The sequence below is a fragment of the Staurois parvus genome, unplaced genomic scaffold (assembly GCF_062004578.1).
Source record: "Staurois parvus isolate SC_StPar_1 unplaced genomic scaffold, SC_StPar_1.0 ptg000965l, whole genome shotgun sequence".
In the NCBI taxonomy this organism is placed as follows: domain Eukaryota; kingdom Metazoa; phylum Chordata; class Amphibia; order Anura; family Ranidae; genus Staurois; species Staurois parvus.
In genome coordinates, this window is record NW_028318761.1 from 1035225 (window position 1) to 1059895 (window position 24671).

The following is a 24671-nucleotide window of genomic DNA, read 5'->3' on the forward strand; positions in this document are numbered from 1 at the left end:
AAGGGAGTGAATAAGGTTCAGGAGGGCAGGATTTTCAATATGAAACCAAAATGAAGAACACGAGGACATGACCTCCAACTAACTGGAGGAAAGTTCACAACTAATCTCAGAAAGTATTATTTTACTGAAAGAGTAGTTGATGCTTGGAGTAAACTTCCAGCAGAGGCAGTGAGCCAGTGACAAATCACAGAGATCATCACAATAGTACACAATGGATGGTTATGAATGCAAGCCATTCATTGTGTACAACTGTCATGTGATCACTGTGATTGGTCACAGCAATCACATGGTACTGGGCTGGCCTGGTACAATGATCTGTCATCTGGTGGACACAGCAGGTGACATATCAAGATACAGCAGAGCCACTAGACTTGGAGGACTTCATATGATGTCCACCCAGGATGGGAGAGATCCCGCTCAGCTGTCATTCTGCTATAGGCCTGGTGGGAAGCAGTTCATTACAGGGGACACTGTACAGGTTCTATATGTAGTCTCGGGGGTCCCTGTGGAAGTCCATGTGTGGACATTTCTACCTATGATAAATGACAGGCTAAACCCACCTGGAGACTTTCTCCACACCTGGAGTGTGCTGAGTTCTTGGAGAACGTCTGCGCAGTGTTTCCAGATTGGCTTTATCACCCCAACGAGCTCGCTCCAGTTCATGGATGTCATCATTATGTTTGGAGGATCTCACCAGTCAGGAGCCTTTCCTGTCATCCTACATGTTCCCTTCTGAGGATTGTTCTATCCTTCCAAACAAATGTATGAAATCATGGATGAGTCCTCCTTCTATGTGATCTAGAAGATCTTCAATCACAATGTCTTTATGGATGAAGTGGATGGCCCAGTTTATATATTATTTATTGCTTTACAGCTTTATTCCCTCCAGGATTCATTCTTTATTTATAGAACCATTCAAGGAAGTGTTCTTACTTTGAGAGATCTCCACCACCATTCCTCTGTGACCATTACATCCTTGTCATTTATGTCTAACATCTTCATTATGAGTGGATTGATAAATATTTTTATACTTTAGGATGTATTTTTGCATTTTTTTTTACCCAAAAAGATCTGTTTTGGAGGTCTCTGTTTTATTAGGTATTTTCTTTTTATCTTGTGTTCTGTCTCTTTAAAACTTTTCTATCTGTAGTAAAATATATTATATAAACAGTTGGTTGCATAAGAGTTAGGTTTATTGTTTCTTACTGTTTTTTAGATCTTTTTGATCTTTCCTGGTATCCCTGTAAGGTAGATACAATGCAGGAATGGTTATTAGGGGACGCTTCTCGGGGCTGCAGTTCCTCTGAACTCCACAAGATGGTGATCTCATTTCTCCCTAGACAGGACTTCTCTATGGAATACAGACAGGAAGTGATGTCAGGTACAGACAGGAAGTGATGTCAGGTACAGACAGGACACTCCGAGAGGTGAGTTGGGAGGAAGCAGATTGGAGACGTTGGTGGAAGTGGCAGCAGAGGAGGTAATAAGATGTTATTTCCTATTTACACCCAGTAACCCCCCCCCCCATCATGTCTGTCCTCTTCCTCCATAGTCACGTCCATCCTCTTCCTCCATAGTCATGTCCGTCCTCTTCCTCCATAGTCTCATTCGTCCTCTTCCTCCATAGTCACGTCCGTCCTCTTCCTCCATAGTCACGTCCGTCCTCTTCCTCCATAGTCATGTCTGTCCTCTTCCTCCATAGTCACGTCCATCCTCTTCCTCCATAGTCACTGTGACGTCTTTTATCTCCAGCAGATGATGATACACACATATATAGTGTGGGAACCCAGATGAACCCCTTCAGGGGCAGAACATTCCCCCACTTCCGGGGCCGGAACATTCTCCTCATTGTGGAGATAAATTCTAGTAATATGGTCCTCTAAACAAACAGCACTGACAATAAATAGACAAGACAAGGACCATCCTGACCATACATGGCCTACAAAGGGCAATGATGACACTACACAGGCAGCCAATGGGCAATCATTACACTATGCAGCCAACACAATGATGGAGTGCCGGGGTCAGGAGTATGGAGCATAGAGCCCCTTACATTGCTGCTCAGGAGGAAGGAAACATTCCTTTGTAACAGAAAATGTATATAAATCTGAGGCACTTTTAGGAATGTCCGGGGGTATCCAAAATGAAAGGGGCTTTATAGGGACTAAAACATTTCATATGTGTAACATTGTTCTGTTTATCTCCTCCTCCCCTCCCCCGCCTGTCTCCAGCACCACACCCGGGGACTAGCAGGGAGGGGAGATTCCTTGCAGTGTAATGAGAACTGATTGGCTGCTCCTCAGGAAAGGGGAGTGTCCTGTTTATCCTTTCTCCCTTTCACTCCCAGAGCCATTTTGGCATTTTTTGCACATTTAAAAAATCATTTTATCCTGAAGATGACACAAAACCCCCAAAATATCAATTTTCTGAAAGTAGAGACTTTAGAGAATAAAATAGTGGCAGTTCTAATTTTTATGTCACAAAATATTATCACAAAGTCTATGAAATGCCAAATGTCAGTAAAAAATACTCTTAAGCTGATTTCAGGGCACAAAAAAGCAATAAATGACCCATTTATGTGTAAAAATATAAAAGCCGAGGTTGCAGCGAGTAAATAGATATCCAACATGTCAAACCTTAAGTTGTGTGTGCTGAAATGGTGACAACCTTTAGTCCCCGGTATTATCTATAGGGGACACATTTATAGCCCCTTCTAGGTCATCAGTATAGAGTACGGAGGAGGTCTGCTCCTAGAATTATCCTCTCATTCTGGTGTGACCGGCGATATGTAACGTGTATCACAATCAATGTTATCACGTGTAGGCGCTCCAGCGTGTGCTCTTAGGTTTGGGTGTGCATATATGTGGGGGAGGGGGGGGCCTTAAAATTTTTTAAAGGGAGGAGTTATGTAGTTGGTTATAACTTTAATTCTTTGCATTTAAAAAAAACATTTTTACTTAAGGGGACAAAGTCCTCTATGAGATGACGTTTGATGACAGGTTCTCTTTATTGAGTCATCCAAGGTCTAAAAGACCCCCAATGTCTCCCCTGTACTCCATTGGATGTAATGTAGAGCACATCGCACCGCATTACATTCTTTGCCGTCCTCGATGGTCGGGAAATCTGTCATAACGTCACTTCTGGGTCAGGACAAGAAGGGAGTGAATGTGTCCGCTCTCCTCCACCCCCTCTACCCTCCGACACCCGCTGACCTGGGCCCACAGATGGGCAAGCAGAGCCGCGGAAGCATAGTAGGTACAGGAGAGGTTCACACACACGGGGTGGCAGAGGCTGGCACCTGAAAGGAGAGCCCTGCGGCTTGCCCTCAGCAGGGATAAAGATTAAACACAATACTTGCCCGGCACCCAGAACTACATGTCCCGGGCGTCGGGTGATGTAAAGTGACCATCCCTGCATGATGAGCCGACATTGACCTCACAGCACTGCCTCAGAGCAAACTAGTCATAGGAAGGATCAGATTTATCATTCCTTGTCTGCAGATCTAAAACTCATCAAAACCAGTTCAGAGACCAAACAAACCCAACAGAGAAAAGGGGCCCCGGACCCCAAAATTGTAGTAAACACTAAACAGTCCAAACAAAATGTCTTCCCATGGGGGGAGTAGTTCTTCAATGTCCAGCAACCCTCCTATTCCCCCCTCACATCCACATCCTATTATTGTGTGACCAATACCATCCAAATCATTCTTACTTTCATTTCCCAAAGTTATCCGTCTACAAGGAGACCTGTATAGATCACATGATGGCACCAATGAGGATGGAGGAGGACCGGAGTCACATGACTGAGAAGATACTAAACCTCACCCTGGAGATCATCTACCTGCTGACCGGAGAGGTGAGGAGGATTCTGGGAGGTCACATGACATCACTCTTATCTCTATTAATAAAACACAGACCTGACCAGAGAGGTGAGGAGGATTCTGGGAGGTCACATGACATCACTCTTATCTCTATTAATAAAACACAGACCTGACCGGAGAGGTGAGGAGGATTCTGGGAGGTCACATGACGTCACTCTTATCTCTATTAATAAAACACAGACCTGACCGGAGAGGTGAGGAGGATTCTGGGAGGTCACATGACATCACTCTCATCTCTATTAATAAAACACAGACCTGACCGGAGAGGTGAGGAGGATTCTGGGAGGTCACATGACATCACTCTCATCTCTATTAATAAAACACAGACCTGACAGGAGAGGTGAGGAGGATTCTGGGAGGTCACATGACATCAATCTCATCTCTATTAATAAAACACAGACCTGACCGGAGAGGTGAGGAGGATTCTGGGAGGTCACATGACATCACTTCTATCTCTATTAATAAAACACAGACCTGACCGGAGAGGTGAGGAGGATTCTGGGAGGTCACATGACGTCACTCTCATCTCTATTAATAAAACACAGACCTGACCGGAGAGGTGAGGAGGATTCTGGGAGGTCACATGACATCACTCTTGTCTATTCTGGTCAATAGACCATTTTATTTTTGCACACATTTAGATGATGTCAGGTGGTTGATATTGTTTTATTTGTCTCCTGATCTGTAGGATTATGTTGTAAAGAAGAAGTCTAGTGGGGAGCCAATCTCAGGAGGATGGAGCAGAACCCCGAGCCTCACCATGGTGCCTCCATCTCATTCTCTGATAGCTGAGAGGGAGAAAGAGCAGAAGATTCTGGAACTGACCACCAGGATGGTCCATCAGCTGACAGGAGAGGTGAGCGGTGCCGGGAATTCTGGGACATTCTCCAGTAACAGACAAGGGATGTGTCTGGATGGTGACTGTATCATTGTGTGTGTCAGGTTCCTATAAGGTGTCAGGGTGTCACTGTCTATTTCTCCATGGAGGAGTGGGAGTATTTAGAAGGACACAAGGACCTCTACAAGGACGTCATGATGGACAATCAGCAGACTTTGGGTTTTGTGAAGATTGTAAGGAAGGAATTTCCCCGGAATGAGACGATATTGAAGCTCACCCTGGAGATCCTCAGCCTGCTGACTGGAGAGGTGAGTGTAATGAAGGGGTTAAATCTGACTCGGCTGTACACTGGGAGGTATTCAGAGTCACTTGAAGTCTTCTGATGATCTGTAATCAATAACGACATCCACACAAGTACTATGAATACATAAAGTGTCCGGACTCTATGAGATTTGGTTATAGCACAAGATGGCGGCATTGGTTATAGAAGAGAACAATCTCAGCTTTAGTCCAATCAGGGAGACCCATGATTACCAGCATGCCACGCCCACTGACCACTAAATCCATGGGTGACATTTCCTGGTGGGTCAGTGAGCCTTACTAGTAAACCATTAGTGACTCTATTATATGACTTCTAGAAGGAGCTATAAATCTGACCCCATTGTCATCATATCATTGGATGGAGATGTCTGTCCTTTTCTGAGTCGGCACATTGTGGCCAATCCCTGGAGAATAAATCTAGAGCTGACCATAGAAGTGAGGGATTATGGGAGAGTGAGATTTATCTTTGTATCGCATAGAACTGTACAGGAGTCATGAAGAAATCTACCGACAATGACACCAGAAGGAGATCTCATCGTATGACCACAAGATCCTCGAGAATCCAGAATCCCATCACCATCCCCCCACCTCCATCCCTGATCCCTACAAGACAGAAGACACAGAAGATTCTAGAAGTCACCAAGAAGATGATGGAGCTGCTGACAGGAGAGGTGAGCGGTGCCGGGAATTCTGGGACATTCTCCAGTAACAGACAAGGGATGTGTCTGGATGGTGACTGTATCATTGTGTGTGTCAGGTTCCTATAAGGTGTCAGGGTGTCACTGTCTATTTCTCCATGGAGGAGTGGGAGTATTTAGAAGGACACAAGGATCTCTACAAGGACGTCATGATGGACAATCAGCCGCCCCTCACATCACCGGGTAAGAGGAGACTTTATTGTAAAGGAGAGAGCAGTACGGAGGATCCACCTAGATCCCCCATCATCTGATAAACACATAGAAACAATGGATTCAGTCAGTGTGTGTGTTTCCTACAGATGGATCCAGTCATGGGAACCCACCAGAGAGATGTCCCCGTTCTCTGTATTTCCGGGATTCCACACAGGAAGGTCACACCATCCCTCACCATCATCAGGTAGATGATGACAATTATTGGTAGTTGTGATTTATACACAGCATGTTTGTTACAATGAATGTTTTATTATATCTTTCAGAGTGGAATCCTCGAGGATGATAATATTGATGTTAAAGAAGAGTATAAAGAGGAGGATGAGGAGTATGGAGTGATGGAGGAGTTTTCAGAAGGACACAAGGATATGATGGAGCCACCTAATACCAGGAACCCACCAGAGAGATGTCCCCGTCCTCTGTATTCCCGGGATTCCACACAGGGAGGTCACACCATCCCTCACTATTACAAGGTTGGTGGGATGGAGAATCTAGAACATGGACTTGTAGAGACTATGGGCTCCAATCACAAAGCGGTATCTTCCCGTATCCCAGTATGTAGTAAGATGCTGCATTCTGTTTTTTAGTAGTGAATCCTGCGGGGAATTTACCACTGGTGTCCATAGCAACACTTGTAAATAGCTTGTTGTTAAGGAGAGGGCAGCCGCCAGTGTCCTCAGCAACCAGTAAACAAGGAGCGAACGGCCACCAAGTTCCCCGCTGACAGCTGTGACAGGTCTGGTATGGATTTTGAGGGGATCCCCGATGCCAAAATAATAAAAATAAAGGCGTGGTTTCCCCTCCAAAATCAATACCAGACCCTTAGTGAGTGCCCACCTCCCTCCTGAACCATACCAGGCCACATATCCTCAACATGAGGTGGGTGCTTCAGGGCAGGGACGCTCTATCCTCCCAAAAGCACCTTGTCCCCATGTCGATGGGGACAAGGGTCCTTCCCCACAACCCTGGCCAGTGGTTGTGGGGGGCATATTGGAATCTAGAAGTCACCTTTAACATGGAGGCCCCCAGATCCCGGCCCCCCACAATGTGAATGAGTATAGAGTACATAGTACCCCTATTCATTCACCAAAAAAAGTAGTTTAAGAGAAAACGAAGTAATTTTTGAAAAAACAAAAATAAAGAACAATATCCCCCTGATGTAGATCCATCGATGATCCAATCACGATACTCGCTGTCATTGCCTTCTTGTGACGTCACCAATACAACATGCCCCGGTCAGTGACATCACCAATACAACATGTCCCGGTCAGTGACGTCACCAATACAACATGCCCCGGTCAGTGACGTCACCAATACAACATGCCCCGGTCAGTGACGTCACCAATACAACATGCCCTGGTCAGTGACATCACCAATACAACATGCCCCGGTCAGTGACGTCACCGAGTGGCACCGTCACTTAGTATATTTAGTGGCAGGAGGCAGCAGAGCTGTCAGGCAGAGGGGAGTCTTCATTGGGAGCGGAGCTTTTCTTTCCGAGTCAGCGGTGACAGTGAGCATCGTGATTGATGATGGATCTACACCGGGGGGGACATTTTGCTTTAGTTTTGCTTTTTAATAAAGGACTTGTCAAAAACTGCCTGCTGTCTATTTAACAGAATACTTTTTGGGGGTGAATAATTAGGGGTACCATGTACCCCATACTCATTCACATGGGGTGAGGGATCTGAGGGCCCCCTTGTTACATTTTGTAAGTCCTCTGCCTGCAAACCCCCACAGCCACTAGCCTGGGTTGTGGGGAAGAGTCCCTTGTCCCCATCAACATGGACAAGGTGCTCTGGGGGAGCAAAGCCCCCCCGCCCCAGAGCATCCACTCCATGTTAAGGGCATGTGGCCTGGTATGTTTCAGGAGGGGGGTCGCTTGCTCATCCCCCCCTTTCCTGACCTGCCAGCAGCATGCTCAGATAGGGGTCTGGTATGTGTTTCTTTCATTTAGGCAAGGGGTCCACCTCAAAATCCTTACCAGACCCCAGGGGGGGGGGACCTTACAACATTTTCTTAATATTTTGTTGCCGGTAATTTTTTTTTTTTTTCGTGATTTATCGGTTGGTTAGGACGCAGCGGCCGCTCGCTCCCTAACAACCATGTTGTTTACTGGTTGTTAAGGATGCCAGCGGCCGCCCACTCTTTACCAAGCAGTACATATTTCCTGAATGCCGCATGTCTCCACCACTAATTAATGACCGCATGCATTTCATTCTTTATTTCCTTCTGTGAATGTAACGCCTGTTCATGCGGTATTTACTGAGCGTGTTCAGTGTTTGTGGTCAATACCGCAACACGGGATAGGAAATGGACAGTTTCAGGATGGCATGCGGTATTTAGGGGAAATGTACCGACATATCACATGTGATCTGCTTCTGTGAAGGGAGACAATGTGTGGATTTTGTGTGTGATGTCACAATCATAAATCTTACATTTTACAGATGATATTTTCTCTCATTTCCTTGATTTAGAGTGGAGATCCAATCGATATAGAATTTGAGGTGAAAGCAGAAGAAGAAGAGGCGTATGTGAGGGATGATCAGCAGTCTATGGAGGAGGATGGAATAACGGGGACATTTATAGAGGAGGACACTCCTACAGAGATCAGCACAGGTGGGTCATGAACACTAAATCCATTCCTCCACCCATACTGCTCACTGATTGGTCCAGAGTAGGGCGGGGACTGGGTGATATCAGCCTGTAATCCCCTGGTCACTTTCCTGAGCTGTGTTCCCCGTCCTGTATTCCTGGATTTCTCTCGGATAATCTTCCTTCTCTGTGCTGCAGACACAATTTATGTCTCTAGACTGGATTTATGGAGGTTCTGGGGTTCAGCTGGCAGCAAAATGTTCATTTCACCATAAGTGTTACTAGACCTAGGCACCTGGGGTGTGTGTATTGGGTGTCCTTCCTCATGTCCAGATCTATTAAGATCTCTGACAGAACATTTCTCCCAGGGTTCCTTGCTCTGTGGTCTGCTGGCTGTGCCGGGTGGAGGGATATGTCTGTAGTGTCTCAGACCCAAGTCACTGAGTGCAGTCTCAGGAGATGGGAGGCAGCGGTGTGGGATCTCTGCAACTTGTCTACAGTAAACATTTAATATTCCACTGATTACTGAATACCAATATTATGAGTCCTGACCCTTACACTGTATATTGTACATTACATACTCCTGACCCCTGCACTATATACTCTGTTGTACATTACATACTCCTGACCCTGCACTATATACTCTATGTTGTACATTACATACTCCTGACCCCTGCACTATATACTCTATGTTGTACATTACATACTCCTGACCCCTGCACTATATACTCTATGTTGTACATTCCATAGTCCTGACTTCTGCTCTCCCCCTCCCCCCACTGCTATATATACACATAATATGGATTATCTTTTGTTCTACCAGCTGGACATTTTATATCGGACGATGTGATTGGAGCACAGACTTTTACATGGTGATAATAATGTGATAACATCCTCCAACTTTGGACCCTTAAACAGAAAGTGATAATGAGGGAGGAGTCAATCCCCCAATGATGGTGGTCTTCAGGATCAGTCTAGTCTTCATCTTGGTTGTTCTCCCCCCATCCTCACTCTCTGACCTCTGGTGGGGCTCAGCCCCGCTTTTCTTCATGACTAAATCATGGACTAAATAAGGAAGTGCAGTACTTCTTGTGTTGGGAAGATGGCGATGAGTGATAGAGGGGGTGGGGACCCTCGTCCTATAATCCCCTCATCACTGTCCCTCCTATAAAAGACAGTTCTGGTTGTTTCCTCACTCTCTGACTAAGGTCCATGAATAAAGAAATGACCTGGTAGGAGATCAGAGGAGCCATTTCCTAGTTCCCTTGAGGGTGGAATTGTAAGCTCCTCAGAGACCAAGCTGCCTGATGTGGGCGGAGTCCTGGTTTGGGGGAACCAATCAGCTCCTGTCTAGTAATCCTCTTTGTCTTTGTATTTTAGTCCATGGCCGGGAGATGAGGAAAACCTCCGAGGATTGTCTCACTTTGTCTCCAGACTGGAAAGTAGAAAATGAGGACATCACACAGTATAGTCCAGGAGAAAACCCGGCTCCCTCCAATGTCCATCCGGCACCACCCAGTGTAGATGGACCATCGGATTCCTCGTATCCTGAGGAACCTCAGACTGTGCGGGACCAGGCCAGCCTTCCAACAGGGAAGAGCTTCTCCTGTACTGAGTGCGGGAAAGGATTCCGTTATAAATCCAGACTTAATAGGCATGAAAGATCTCACACAGGTGAGAAGCCGTATTCCTGTGCTGAGTGCGGGAAATGTTTTGTATCAAAATCACATCTTGTCATACATCAAAAGCTGCACACAGGAGAAAAAATAAATTCCTGTCATGAGTGCGGGAAATGTTTTTCACAGAAGTCCCATCTTTACACACATCAGAGATCTCACACGGGGGAAAAGCCATATTCCTGTTCTGAGTGTGGGAAATGTTTTTCACATAAATCCAGTCTTTACAGCCATCAGAGATATCACACGGGGGAGAAGCCGTATTCCTGTCCTCAGTGCTGGAAATGCTTTTCAGAGAAGTCCGTTCTTTCCAGACATCAGAGATCTCACACGGGTGAAAAGCCATTTTCCTGTCCTGAGTGTGGGAACTGTTTTACACAGAAGTCTAGTCTTTATGTACATCAGAGATCTCACACAGGGGAGAAGCCTTATTCCTGTCCTGAGTGCGGGAAATGTTTTTCAGACAAGTCTAGTCTTTACAAACATCAGAGATGTCACACGGGGGAGAAGCCGTATTCCTATCATGAGTTTGAGAAATGTTTTTCAAGGAGCTTCAATCTTTCTAGGCATACGAAATCTCACACAGAGGAGAAGCCACTTTCTTCTCCTGAGTGAGGGAAATGTTCCTCACTGAAGTCCTGCCTTCCTGTACATCAGGGGTCCCACACAACCCTGGAGGTGTATTAGTGCCTTGAGTGCGGGAAATGTTTTCTAGATGAATGTTGCTGGACATCCCAGCTCTCATGTGGGGAAGAAGCACACCCTGATATACACCTCAGATATACTCCATGGCTGATCTTCATCATGGAAGGAACAGTTCATAAGGAGATCAGAGGTCCCCAAAGCCATGGATGAAGTGTGGGACCAGGTTGCCCATTGATGGCAGGAGAAGAATAACAATGGAGTCCTGCCCTGTGATTGGCTGAGTCTATAAATTGTTGACTGAATGAGCCGTCATTCACCCAGACGTGACCAGTTTGGTCCATACTTGAAGGAGAAGTTCCCCTTTTTGGGCAGAATTTCCCTCCCATAATACACAGAAGCGTTCTCTGATGCCGTCTCTGGCCCGGCCGTCCCGATGGGCTTTCCTCTCCCCTCATCCACAGGACCATCACTTGTCTGTCAGTTTATTGGATCGTTGGAACGGATTTTCAGATTGCATCATTTCCTGTCCATGATATCTTAGCATTCACTTCCTGTAGGCCACATCCCAGAATCCTTCACTTCCTTGTTGCATCACAGAAGGGGGTGTGACAGGGCGTGTTCACCGCTTGGGACCACACCTCCCTCATTATAATACCTTCCTATACAATCTGATTGGACAATCTCCTCTAGATCTCCCCCCAGCTATGTAGTACAAGGGCAGACAAAGTCCAGGGTATGGAATGTGTGACAATTATATTGGGAACTTGTGAGGCCTGGGGGCTGCAAAGGCATTAAGATGTACCGAGGGTTCCGGGGGGAGCGCAGATTAGTAACGTTTGTAACCGTTTTAGGATCACCCAAAAGAGGACAGAGAGGCAAGTGAGGGGATATGAAGTTGCTGGAATATTTATCAGAGTTTCAGGTGCAGAGTGTGTGACCCATCAAGAGGCTGATAGACGTAGGTCTGGATTTAGGAGGACTCCATGGGAGTGAATGGTGAGAAGTTTGAGAACAGAGCAATGCTTCTAAGTCACCCATAAGGAGCCATGTATTGTGGTGTAAAGGGAGGTTAGTGGGGTAATCTGGGCACCAAGAAATATTTAGTAACATTTGGAACACCCAAACCTCCTTGTTCCTTATGTATATACATAGCATGTCTTGGGATTCGTGGCCCTTTGTCTGCTCAGTTGAATCACAAGACCTGATTTTTAAAAAGATTTCAGAGTATAGGAGGAGATGGGGATTGATGGGGGTGGGGATGGGGAAGAGTACAGAACAAGTAAAGGAGTTTTGGTAAAATTGCCACTTTTCCATCACTGATCCTCCCTATCCAGGAGAGGTGAAGATGAGTCCAGGACAGAAGTAGGACTCTCAAGTATTTGAAAGTGGGGATGTAGTTGGCCTCATGGAGTGTGTTGTACGAGCGAGGGAGATGAATGCCCAAATAATCCAGGTAGGAGGTGGGCCAAGGAAACCATCATTCTGTTTTACAGAGGAAAGGGAAATGTATGGAGTACAGAGAATAGGACTGGCAGGGAGGTGTTGGGTTGGACCAAAGTAAGTAAAAGATCATCGGCAAACAATCTGACTTTACCCAGTTCAGGACCGACCACCACACTTATACTGCGGCAGGGCAGCCCCTCTGTTCCAGATCACATACAGTACATGTACACGTGTGAGCCCACCGCCCTGACTGTGCTGTCATTCAGTACAACACAAGCCGATTATCAGGTCCAGGCCAATGATTTCTGGCCTGGACCTGCTGATCACCTGGACCTGCTGATCACCTGGACCTGCTGATCACCTGTACAGAATCAGAGATCATTCTGTGTCCATATTTATAAACACAGGAACTGGAAAGGTACACTAGTGAAGAGGAGCACAAATAATACAAAGTATTCCCACAAGCAGCTAAAAAAGGTGATCAATAATCAATAAACCAACTTATCAGTGAATTCAACTAAAACAACGCTGCCCACACCTAAACATACTCATATAAATGTGCAAAAATGTCAATAAATAGAAATACAGCGCCGAGCTTTCCTTAACCACTTTAAGTCCCCCCTATAATAGAAATACTGCCACAGGGCGGACTCCCTGCACAAAATCATGTGTATATGATAGCTATGCCCAATAGAAATTGCGGTTACTGTCTGTGTCCCCATTAGGGAGATTCACTGTCTCTATTTGTCCTGTTTTCATTGTGAACATAAAAAAAATCCCACACTTTGGGTTGTCCCCAGAAAAGTAATAGAAGAGAAATCTTCCAATGGGGACGCTGGTTCTGGTGGTCACCAAGGAACTTCCTTAATTTGGAAGAATTTTCTCTCACTTCCTGTTTGGCTGACACAAGAAGTGAAGGGAAATCTGCACAATGGTGCACAGATGTAAAAAAAAAACTTACAGTGTATTTTTTGTTGCATTCAGTAAAAAACAAAGAAAAATGAACAAATAGGAACACATTTTATTACAGTGTTAAAGTTTATACCTTTGACTGTATTTTGCAAGATGACTTTTCTGCATTGGGGATGTTACCCATGTTACCCATTTCTAATCTGTGTACTCTGGAAATATTGAACTGCTCTGTGAGTGTGGAATTGTCTCTATAAATAAAGAATTTGAAAAAAAATAGAGAGTACATACACATTAATTTTTGTTGCATTTAATAAAAAAAAAAAAATGAATAAATAGGAACAATTTTTAATGGTATTTTCATTTTTTTTTTTTGCATTTAATAAAAATATTTGCACAGTGGCTAAATGGTTAGCACTTCTGCCTGGCAGCACTAGGATCATTGGTTCAAATCCCAACCACAGCATCACCTGCCTGGAGTTTGCATGTTCTCCCTGTGCCTGCATGGGTTTCCTCTGGGACTCCGGTTTCCTCCTACACTCCAAAGACATGCTGGCAAGTTAATTGAATCCTGTCTAAAATTGGCCCTAATATAGTGTATGAATGTAAGTTAAGGACTTGAGATTGTATGTCCCTTGAGGGGTGGGGACTGATGTGAATGTACAAGATATATGTAAAGAGCTGCGTAAATTGATGACGCTATATAAGTAATGGAAATAAATAATAAAAAAAGAAAAATTAATAAACAGGAACAAATTTTATAAGAAATAAAAAGAGTACATGCAAAGGTAACGTATACACACACAGTCCTGAATATCCATGCATAGACTGGTGACAAGTCCATTTACATATTAAAAGGGAATTCCTGAAGAGTGATAGACTATGGGGACTATTCTGGTGCTAATTCTATTTAAAAGGCAAGCTGAATCTGTGTGACTGTAATGAGAGAAATGGTAATGGGTCCAATGGAGAATAGTATACTGTGCTGTCCTGGGTGACCAGGGTGGGAAACAATTGTCCATTTCAGCAATTAACATTTTCATGATTAGATGTTTGGTCAAAAAATCAGAAATCCCTCCAGCAGGTATTAATCTGTATATGAAGGGAAGATTAACAGCTAAAGACTTTATACCCACATGGAGGTAAGATATATTTTAAATATATTCTAAAAATATTCTTCCCAATATTTTGACATATATTTGAAATACTACAATTTTGGCCGTATATATATGCTGCATGTTAAAATGAGTTTTTTATATATTCCAAAATATATTAAAAATATCTTTAAAAATATATATTTTTAAAATGTATTCTTCAGATTTTTTTTAACATATAAAAAAGTAACTTTAACATATATTTTTACATATATTTGTAAATGCATTCCAAAAATGTAGATTAAATGTATTTACAAAGGCATACAGTATATATGTAAATGTATTTTTAAAAATATGTTTCCTATATTTTGTAATACAAATGCATTTCAACATACAATATATATATATTTATTGAAATATCTTTAGAAATATATTGCATATGACCAAAATTGTAGTATTTCAATACATTTTGGAAGAATATTTTTAAAATATATTTAACCACTGGACATCCTGAGGATTTACCCCCCTTCCTGTTTTTGCTGTTCGGCGCTGCACTATTTCAACTGACAATTGCGCAGTCATGCAATGCTGTACCCAAATGAAATCTACGTCCTTTTTTTCATACAAATACAGCTTTCTTTCATTGGTATTTGATCACCTGTGCGATTTTTATTTTTCACACCATAAACAAGAAAAAGCCAAAATTTTTGAAGAAAAAGGATATTTTTTACTTTTGGCTATAAAAAAATATATAGTAAACTCAAAGTTCGTTATACATTTAGGCCAAAATGTATTCTGCTCCATGTTTTGGTAAAAAAATCCCAATCAGTGTATATTGATAGTTATAGTGTCTACAAACTATGGGATAGATATTGGAATTTACACAGCTTTACTTTCTGACTGCCCATCACATTTCTTGAGGTGCTAAAATACCAGAGGAGTACAAACACCCCCAAATACCAGGATAGTACAAACACCCCCAAATACCAGGACACTACAAACACCCCCAAATACCAGGACAGTACAAACACCCCCAAATACCAGGATAGTACAAACACCCCCAAATACCAGGACAGTACAAACACCCCCAAATACCAGGACAGTACAAACACCCCCAAATACCAGGATAGTACAAACACCCCCAAATACCAGGACAGTACAAACACCCCCAAATGACCCCTTTTCGGAAAGTAGACACCCTAAGCTATCTGCTGAGAGATATATTGAGTTCATGGAAGGTTATTTTTGTTCCACTACTTTTTGGAAAATGACAAAAATATATATTTTTTTTACACAAAATTGTCATTTAAGTGATATATTTCTGGCATGAGCCATGGGTATATGTGGAATTATATATATAGACTTTTTGGGAGCCTAGCCACATACAGGAGCCTGAAATCCAATGACCACTTTGAAAGCCTGAAGGTGCGTAACTTCCTCATTTCACTTCCTCACTACCTATCACAGTTTTGGAGGCCCTGAAATGCCAGGATAGCACCAAACCCCCCAACCCCAAATGAACCCTTTTTGGAAAGTAGACACCCCAAGGAATTTAAAAGAGGCATGGGGAGTATTTTTCAGATCTCATGTTTTTCACAAGGTATTGAAATATTCAAAAAGAAAAGAAATATGTTTTTGTTTTTTTTCTTCATTTTATAAAAACTTGTGGCAACAAATGAGATCTGCAAAATACTCACCATGCTTCTTATTAAATTCCTTGGGGTGTCTACTTTCCAAAAAGGGGTAATTTGGGGGGGGGGGGGGGTTTGGTGCTATCCTGGCATTTCAGGGCCTCCGAAACTGTGATAGGTAGTCTGGAAGTGTAATGAGGAAATAAAGAACTTTAAAAGCCTAAAGGTGCTTATTGGATTTTGGGGTCCTGTACTTGGCTAGACTGCCAAAATGTCTCTCACATGTGGTACCCCCATACTCGGGAGAAGTAGCAGAATGTATTTTGGGGTGTAATTCCACGTATACCCATGGCTTGTGTGAGCAATAAATCATTTAAATGACAATTTTATGTAAAAAAAAAAATTTTGTCATTTTCCAAAAACTTAAATTCTATGACTTCATGATCTTCAGTTGAGTGATATGCAGGACCCAACTTTGGTAACTGGATCTTGGTGTGTGGGTATATACCTGGGATAATATTTCAGTTTAGATATATGCCACACTTATTTTGTAATTTTTTTTTGTAATTAAATGAAGCAAATCTTTCTTTTGAGCCGAGTGCAAAGTTCCAGGAGAGATGACATAGGAAGCCTCTAGGTACTAGAACTATTGTGTGATCATTAGAGAACACATCCAGATGGAGATTAGTGAGAAGTTTGACTCACTATAATTGAGTTTCCTGGAGACCTACAATTGACTTTAATCCAGATATCTCCTGGCTTCCCATAGACAATGGTGCTTGTTTAGATAATACACATCTGCGAGGTCTTGTGAGAACCGGAGTCACTAAGGTTCAGTCCACCGTTGTCATTGTACGGTATCTTGTGTTTGATCATCTGCGAGGTCTTGTGAGAACCGGAGTCACTAAGGTTCAGTCCACCATTGTCATTGTACGGTATATTGTGTTTGATCATCTGCGAGGTCCTGTGAGAACCGGAGTCACTAAGGTTCAGTCCCACCATTGTCATTGTACGGTATTTTGTGTTTGATCATCTGCGAGGTCCTCTGAGAACCAGAGACACTAAGGTTCAGTCCCACCATTGTCATTGTACGGTATCTTGTGTTTGATCATCTGCGAGGTCTTGTGAGAACCAGAGTCACTAAGGTTCAGTCCACCATTGTCATTGTACGGTATCTTGTGTTTGATCATCTGCGAGGTCTTGTGAGAACCAGAGTCACTAAGGTTCAGTCCACAATTGTCATTGTACGGTATCTTGTGTTTGATCATCTGCGAGGTCCTGTGAGAACCAGTCACTAAGGTTCAGTCCACCATTGTCATTGTACGGTATCTTGTGTTTGATCATCTGCGAGGTCCTGTGAGAACCAGTCACTAAGGTTCAGTCCACCATTGTCATTGTACGGAATCTTGTGTTTGATCATCTGCGAGGTCCTGTGAGAACCAGAGTCACTAAGGTTCAGTCCACCATTGTCATTGTACGGTATCTTGTGTTTGATCATCTGCGAGGTCCTGTGAGAACCAGTCACTAAGGTTCAGTCCACCATTGTCATTGTACGGAATCTTGTGTTTGATCATCTGCGAGGTCTTGTGAGAACCAGAGTCACTAAGGTTCAGTCCCACCATTGTCATTGTACGGTATCTTGTGTTTGATCATCTGCGAGGTCCTGTGAGAACCAGAGTCACTAAGGTTCAGTCCCACCATTGTCATTGTACGGTATCTTGTGTTTGATCATCTGCGAGGTCTTGTGAGAACCGGAGTCACTAAGGTTCAGTCCACCATTGTCATTGTACGGTATCTTGTGTTTGATCATCTGCAAGGTCTTGTGAGAACCAGAGTCACTAAGGTTCAGTCCACCATTGTCATTGTACGGTATCTTGTGTTTGATCATCTGCGAGGTCTTGTGAGAACCAGTCACTAAGGTTCAGTCCACCATTGTCATTGTACGGTATCTTGTGTTTGATCATCTGCGAGGTCCTGTGAGAACCAGTCACTAAGGTTCAGTCCACCATTGTCATTGTACGGTATCTTGTGTTTGATCATCTGCAAGGTCCTGTGAGAACCAGAGTCACTAAGGTTCAGTCCCACCATTGTCATTGTACGGTATCTTGTGTTTGATCATCTGCGAGGTCTTGTGAGAACCGGAGTCACTAAGGTTCAGTCCACCATTGTCATTGTACGGTATCTTGTGTTTGATCATCTGCAAGGTCTTGTGAGAACCAGAGTCACTAAGGTTCAGTCCCACCATTGTCATTGTACGGTATCTTGTGTTTGATCATCTGCAAGGACTTGTGAGAACCAGAGTCACTAAGGTTCAGTCCCACCATTGTCATTGTACGGTATCTTGTGTTTGATCATCTGCGAGGTCTTGTGAGAACCAGTCACTAAGGTTCAGTCCCACCATTGTCATTGTACGGTATCTTGTGTTTGATCATCTGCGAGGTCTTGTGAGAACCAGAGTCACTAAGGTTCAGTCCACCATTGTCATTGTACGGTATCTTGTGTTTGATCATCTGCGAGGTCTTGTGAGAACCAGTCACTAAGGTTCAGTCCCACCATTGTCATTGTACGGTATCTTGTGTTTGATCATCTGCGAGGTCTTGTGAGAACCAGTCACTAAGGTTCAGTCCCACCATTGTCATTGTACGGTATCTTGTGTTTGATCATCTGCGAGGTCTTGTGAGAACCAGAGTCACTAAGGTTCAGTCCACCATTGTCATTGTACGGTATCTTGTGTTTGATCATCTGCGAGGTCTTGTGAGAACCAGTCACTAAGGTTCAGTCCCACCATTGTCATTGTACGGTATCTTGTGTTTGATCATCTGCGAGGTCCTGTGAGAACCAGTCACTAAGGTTCAGTCCACCATTGTCATTGTACGGTATCTTGTGTTTGATCATCTGCGAGGTCCTGTGAGAACCAGTCACTAAGGTTCAGTCCACCATTGTCATTGTACGGAATCTTGTGTTTGATCATCTGCGAGGTCCTGTGAGAACCAGAGTCACTAAGGTTCAGTCCACCATTGTCATTGTACGGTATCTTGTGTTTGATCATCTGCGAGGTCCTGTGAGAACCAGTCACTAAGGTTCAGTCCACCATTGTCATTGTACGGAATCTTGTGTTTGATCATCTGCGAGGTCCTGTGAGAACCAGAGTCACTAAGGTTCAGTCCACCATTGTCATTGTACGGTATCTTGTGTTTGATCATCTGCGAGGTCCTGTGAGAACCAGAGTCACTAAGGTTCAGTCCCACCATTGTCATTGTACGGTATCTTGTGTTTGATCATCTGCGAGGTCTTGTGAGAACCGGAGTCACTAAGGTTCAGTCCACCATTGTCATTGTACGGTATCTTGTGTTTGATCATCTGCGAGGTCTTGTGAGAACCAGTCACTAAGGTTCAGTCCCACCATTGTCATTGTACGGTATCTTGTGTTTGATCATCTGCGAGGTCTTGTGAGAACCAGAGTCACTAAGGTTCAGTCCACCATTGTCATTGTACGGTATATTGTGTTTGATCATCTGTGAGGTCCTGTGAGAACCGGAGTCACTAAGGTTCAGTCCCACCATTGTCATTGTACGGTATTTTGTGTTTGATCATCTGCGAGGTCCTCTGAGAACCAGAGACACTAAGGTTCAGTCCCACCATTGTCATTGTACGGTATCTTGTGTTTGATCATCTGCGAGGTCTTGTGAGAACCAGAGTCACTAAGGTTCAGTCCACCATTGTCATTGTACGGTATCTTGTGTTTGATCATCTGCGAGGTCCTGTGAGAACCAGTCACTAAGGTTCAGTCCACCATTGTCATTGTACGGTATCTTGTGTTTGATCATCTGCAAGGTCCTGTGAGAACCAGAGTCACTAAGGTTCAGTCCCACCATTGTCATTGTACGGTATCTTGTGTTTGATCATCTGCGAGGTCTTGTGAGAACCGGAGTCACTAAGGTTCAGTCCACCATTGTCATTGTACGGTATCTTGTGTTTGATCATCTGCAAGGTCTTGTGAGAACCAGAGTCACTAAGGTTCAGTCCCACCATTGTCATTGTACGGTATCTTGTGTTTGATCATCTGCGAGGTCTTGTGAGAACCAGTCACTAAGGTTCAGTCCACCATTGTCATTGTACGGTATCTTGTGTTTGATCATCTGCAAGGTCCTGTGAGAACCAGAGTCACTAAGGTTCAGTCCCACCATTGTCATTGTACGGTATCTTGTGTTTGATCATCTGCGAGGTCTTGTGAGAACCGGAGTCACTAAGGTTCAGTCCACCATTGTCATTGTACGGTATCTTGTGTTTGATCATCTGCGAGGTCTTGTGAGAACCAGTCACTAAGGTTCAGTCCCACCATTGTCATTGTACGGTATCTTGTGTTTGATCATCTGCGAGGTCTTGTGAGAACCAGTCACTAAGGTTCAGTCCACCATTGTCATTGTACGGTATCTTGTGTTTGATCATCTGCGAGGTCTTGTGAGAACCAGAGTCACTAAGGTTCAGTCCACCATTGTCATTGTACGGTATCTTGTGTTTGATCATCTGCAAGGACTTGTGAGAACCAGAGTCACTAAGGTTCAGTCCCACCATTGTCATTGTACGGTATCTTGTGTTTGATCATCTGCGAGGTCTTGTGAGAACCAGTCACTAAGGTTCAGTCCCACCATTGTCATTGTACGGTATCTTGTGTTTGATCATCTGCGAGGTCTTGTGAGAACCAGAGTCACTAAGGTTCAGTCCACCATTGTCATTGTACGGTATCTTGTGTTTGATCATCTGCGAGGTCCTGTGAGAACCAGTCACTAAGGTTCAGTCCACCATTGTCATTGTACGGTATCTTGTGTTTGATCATCTGCGAGGTCTTGTGAGAACCAGAGTCACTAAGGTTCAGTCCACCATTGTCATTGTACGGTATCTTGTGTTTGATCATCTGCGAGGTCCTGTGAGAACCAGTCACTAAGGTTCAGTCCACCATTGTCATTGTACGGAATCTTGTGTTTGATCATCTGCGAGGTCCTGTGAGAACCAGAGTCACTAAGGTTCAGTCCACCATTGTCATTGTACGGTATCTTGTGTTTGATCATCTGCGAGGTCCTGTGAGAACCAGAGTCACTAAGGTTCAGTCCCACCATTGTCATTGTACGGTATCTTGTGTTTGATCATCTGCGAGGTCCTGTGAGAACCAGAGTCACTAAGGTTCAGTCCACCATTGTCATTGTACGGTATCTTGTGTTTGATCATCTGCGAGGTCCTGTGAGAACCAGTCACTAAGGTTCAGTCCCACCATTGTCATTGTACGGTATCTTGTGTTTGATCATCTGCGAGGTCTTGTGAGAACCGGAGTCACTAAGGTTCAGTCCACCATTGTCATTGTACGGTATCTTGTGTTTGATCATCTGCAAGGTCTTGTGAGAACCAGAGTCACTAAGGTTCAGTCCACCATTGTCATTGTACGGTATCTTGTGTTTGATCATCTGCGAGGTCTTGTGAGAACCAGTCACTAAGGTTCAGTCCCACCATTGTCATTGTACGGTATCTTGTGTTTGATCATCTGCAAGGTCTTGTGAGAACCAGAGTCACTAAGGTTCAGTCCACCGTTGTCATTGTACGGTATATTGTGTTTGATCATCTGTGAGGTCCTGTGAGAACCGAAGACACTAAGGTTCAGTCCCACCATTGTCATTGTACGGTATCTTGTGTTTGATCATCTGTGAGGTCCTGTGAGAACCGGAGACACTAAGGTTCAGTCCCACCATTGTCATTGTACGGTATTTTGTGTTTGATCATCTGCGAGGTCCTCTGAGAACCAGAGACACTAAGGTTCAGTCCCACCATTGTCATTGTACGGTATCTTGTGTTTGATCATCTGCGAGGTCTTGTGAGAACCAGAGTCACTAAGGTTCAGTCCACCATTGTCATTGTACGGTATCTTGTGTTTGATCATCTGCGAGGTCTTGTGAGAACCAGAGTCACTAAGGTTCAGTCCACCATTGTCATTGTACGGTATCTTGTGTTTGATCATCTGCGAGGTCTTGTGAGAACCAGAGTCACTAAGGTTCAGTCCACCATTGTCATTGTACGGTATCTTGTGTTTGATCATCTGTGAGGTCCTGTGAGAACCGGAGACACTAAGGTTCAGTCCCACCATTGTCATTGTACGGTATTTTGTGTTTGATCATCTGCGAGGTCCTCTGAGAACCAGAGACACTAAGGTTCAGTCCCACCATTGTCATTGTACGGTATCTTGTGTTTGATCATCTGCGAGGTCTTGTGAGAACCAGAGTCACTAAGGTTCAGTCCACCATTGTCATTGTACGGTATCTTGTGTTTGATCATCTGCGAGGTCTTGTGAGAACCAGAGTCACTAAGGTTCAGTCCACCATTGTCATTGTACGGTATCTTGTGTTTGATCATCTGCGAGGTCTTGTGAGAACCAGTCACTAAGGTTCAGTCCCACCATTGTCATTGTACGGTATCTTGTGTTTGATCATCTGCGAGGTCTTGTGAGAACCAGAGTCACTAAGGTTCAGTCCCACCATTGTCATTGTACGGTATCTTGTGTTTGATCATCTGCGAGGTCTTGTGAGAACCAGAGTCACTAAGGTTCAGTCCACCATTGTCATTGTACGGTATCTTGTGTTTGATCATCTGCGAGGTCCTGTGAGAACCAGTCACTAAGGTTCAGTCCACCATTGTCATTGTACGGTATCTTGTGTTTGATCATCTGCGAGGTCTTGTGAGAACCGGAGTCACTATGGTTCAGTCCACCATTGTCATTGCACGGTATCTTGTGTTTGATCATCTGCAAGGTCCTGTGAGAACCAGAGTCACTAAGGTTCAGTCCCACCATTGTCAGGTATCTTGTGTTTGATCATCTGCGAGGTCTTGTGAGAACCGGAGTCACTATGGTTCAGTCCACCATTGTCATTGCACGGTATCTTGTGTTTGATCATCTGCAAGGTCCTGTGAAAACCAGAGTCACTAAGGTTCAGTCCCACCATTATCATTGTACGGTATCTTGTGTTTGATCATCTGCGAGGTCCTGTGAGAACCAGAGTCACTAAGGTTCAGTCCACCATTGTCATTGTACGGTATCTTGTGTTTGATCATCTGCGAGGTCCTGTGAGAACCAGAGTCACTAAGGTTCAGTCCACCATTGTCATTGTACGGTATCTTGTGTTTGATCATCTGCGAGGTCTTGTGAGAACCGGAGTCACTAAGGTTCAGTCCACCATTGTCATTGTACGGTATATTGTGTTTGATCATCTGCGAGGTCCTGTGAGAACCGGAGTCACTAAGGTTCAGTCCCACCATTGTCATTGTACGGTATTTTGTGTTTGATCATCTGCGAGGTCCTCTGAGAACAAGAGACACTAAGGTTCAGTCCCACCATTGTCATTGTACGGTATCTTGTGTTTGATCATCTGCGAGGTCTTGTGAGAACCAGAGTCACTAAGGTTCAGTCCCACCATTGTCATTGTACGGTATCTTGTGTTTGATCATCTGCGAGGTCTTGTGAGAACCAGAGTCACTAAGGTTCAGTCCACCATTGTCATTGTACGGTATCTTGTGTTTGATCATCTGCAAGGACTTGTGAGAACCAGAGTCACTAAGGTTCAGTCCACCATTGTCATTGTACGGTATCTTGTGTTTGATCATCTGCGAGGTCTTGTGAGAACCAGAGTCACTAAGGTTCAGTCCACCATTGTCATTGTACTGTATCTTGTGTTTGATCATCTGCGAGGTCCTGTGAGAACCAGTCACTAAGGTTCAGTCCACCATTGTCATTGTACGGAATCTTGTGTTTGATCATCTGCGATGTCCTGTGAGAACCAGAGTCACTAAGGTTCAGTCCACCATTGTCATTGTACGGTATCTTGTGTTTGATCATCTGCGAGGTCCTGTGAGAACCAGTCACTAAGGTTCAGTCCACCATTGTCATTGTACGGAATCTTGTGTTTGATCATCTGCGAGGTCCTGTGAGAACCAGAGTCACTAAGGTTCAGTCCACCATTGTCATTGTACGGTATCTTGTGTTTGATCATCTGCGAGGTCCTGTGAGAACCAGAGTCACTAAGGTTCAGTCCCACCATTGTCATTGTACGGTATCTTGTGTTTGATCATCTGCGAGGTCTTGTGAGAACCGGAGTCACTAAGGTTCAGTCCACCATTGTCATTGTACGGTATCTTGTGTTTGATCATCTGCGAGGTCTTGTGAGAACCAGAGTCACTAAGGTTCAGTCCACCATTGTCATTGTACGGTATCTTGTGTTTGATCATCTGCGAGGTCTTGTGAGAACCAGTCACTAAGGTTCAGTCCCACCATTGTCATTGTACGGTATCTTGTGTTTGATCATCTGCGAGGTCTTGTGAGAACCAGAGTCACTAAGGTTCAGTCCACCATTGTCATTGTACGGTATATTGTGTTTGATCATCTGTGAGGTCCTGTGAGAACCGGAGTCACTAAGGTTCAGTCCACCATTGTCATTGTACGGTATTTTGTGTTTGATCATCTGCGAGGTCCTCTGAGAACCAGAGACACTAAGGTTCAGTCCCACCATTGTCATTGTACGGTATCTTGTGTTTGATCATCTGCGAGGTCTTGTGAGAACCAGAGTCACTAAGGTTCAGTCCACCATTGTCATTGTACGGTATCTTGTGTTTGATCATCTGCGAGGTCTTGTGAGAACCAGAGTCACTAAGGTTCAGTCCACCATTGTCATTGTACGGTATCTTGTGTTTGATC

The 24671-nt window shown here is 44.1% G+C and overlaps 2 protein-coding genes across 2 annotated transcripts in view; both read left to right on the forward strand.

Moving 5' to 3' along the window:
- The first annotated feature begins 1399 nt into the window (after window positions 1-1399).
- On the forward strand, window positions 1400-5430 carry LOC149441629 (gastrula zinc finger protein XlCGF66.1-like). Its single transcript, XM_089657103.1, has 4 exons — window positions 1400-1480; window positions 3727-3855; window positions 4569-4736; window positions 4823-5430. The coding sequence occupies exons 2-4, from the start codon at window positions 3760-3762 to the stop codon at window positions 5099-5101; spliced, it is 543 nt and encodes a 180-aa protein (XP_089513229.1). The 5' UTR covers window positions 1400-1480; window positions 3727-3759; the 3' UTR covers window positions 5102-5430.
- Window positions 5431-5765: 335 nt separating this feature from the next.
- Window positions 5766-24671, forward strand: part of LOC149441630 (uncharacterized) — an 80660-nt gene continuing 61754 nt past the window's right edge. Inside the window, exons 1-5 of the mRNA XM_089657120.1 lie at window positions 5766-5920; window positions 6037-6134; window positions 6214-6501; window positions 8425-8566; window positions 9923-10702. Of these exons, the coding sequence (XP_089513246.1) occupies window positions 5836-5920; window positions 6037-6134; window positions 6214-6501; window positions 8425-8566; window positions 9923-10702 (1393 nt within the window). The 5' untranslated portion in view covers window positions 5766-5835. The remainder of the gene's footprint in view (window positions 5921-6036; window positions 6135-6213; window positions 6502-8424; window positions 8567-9922; window positions 10703-24671) is intronic.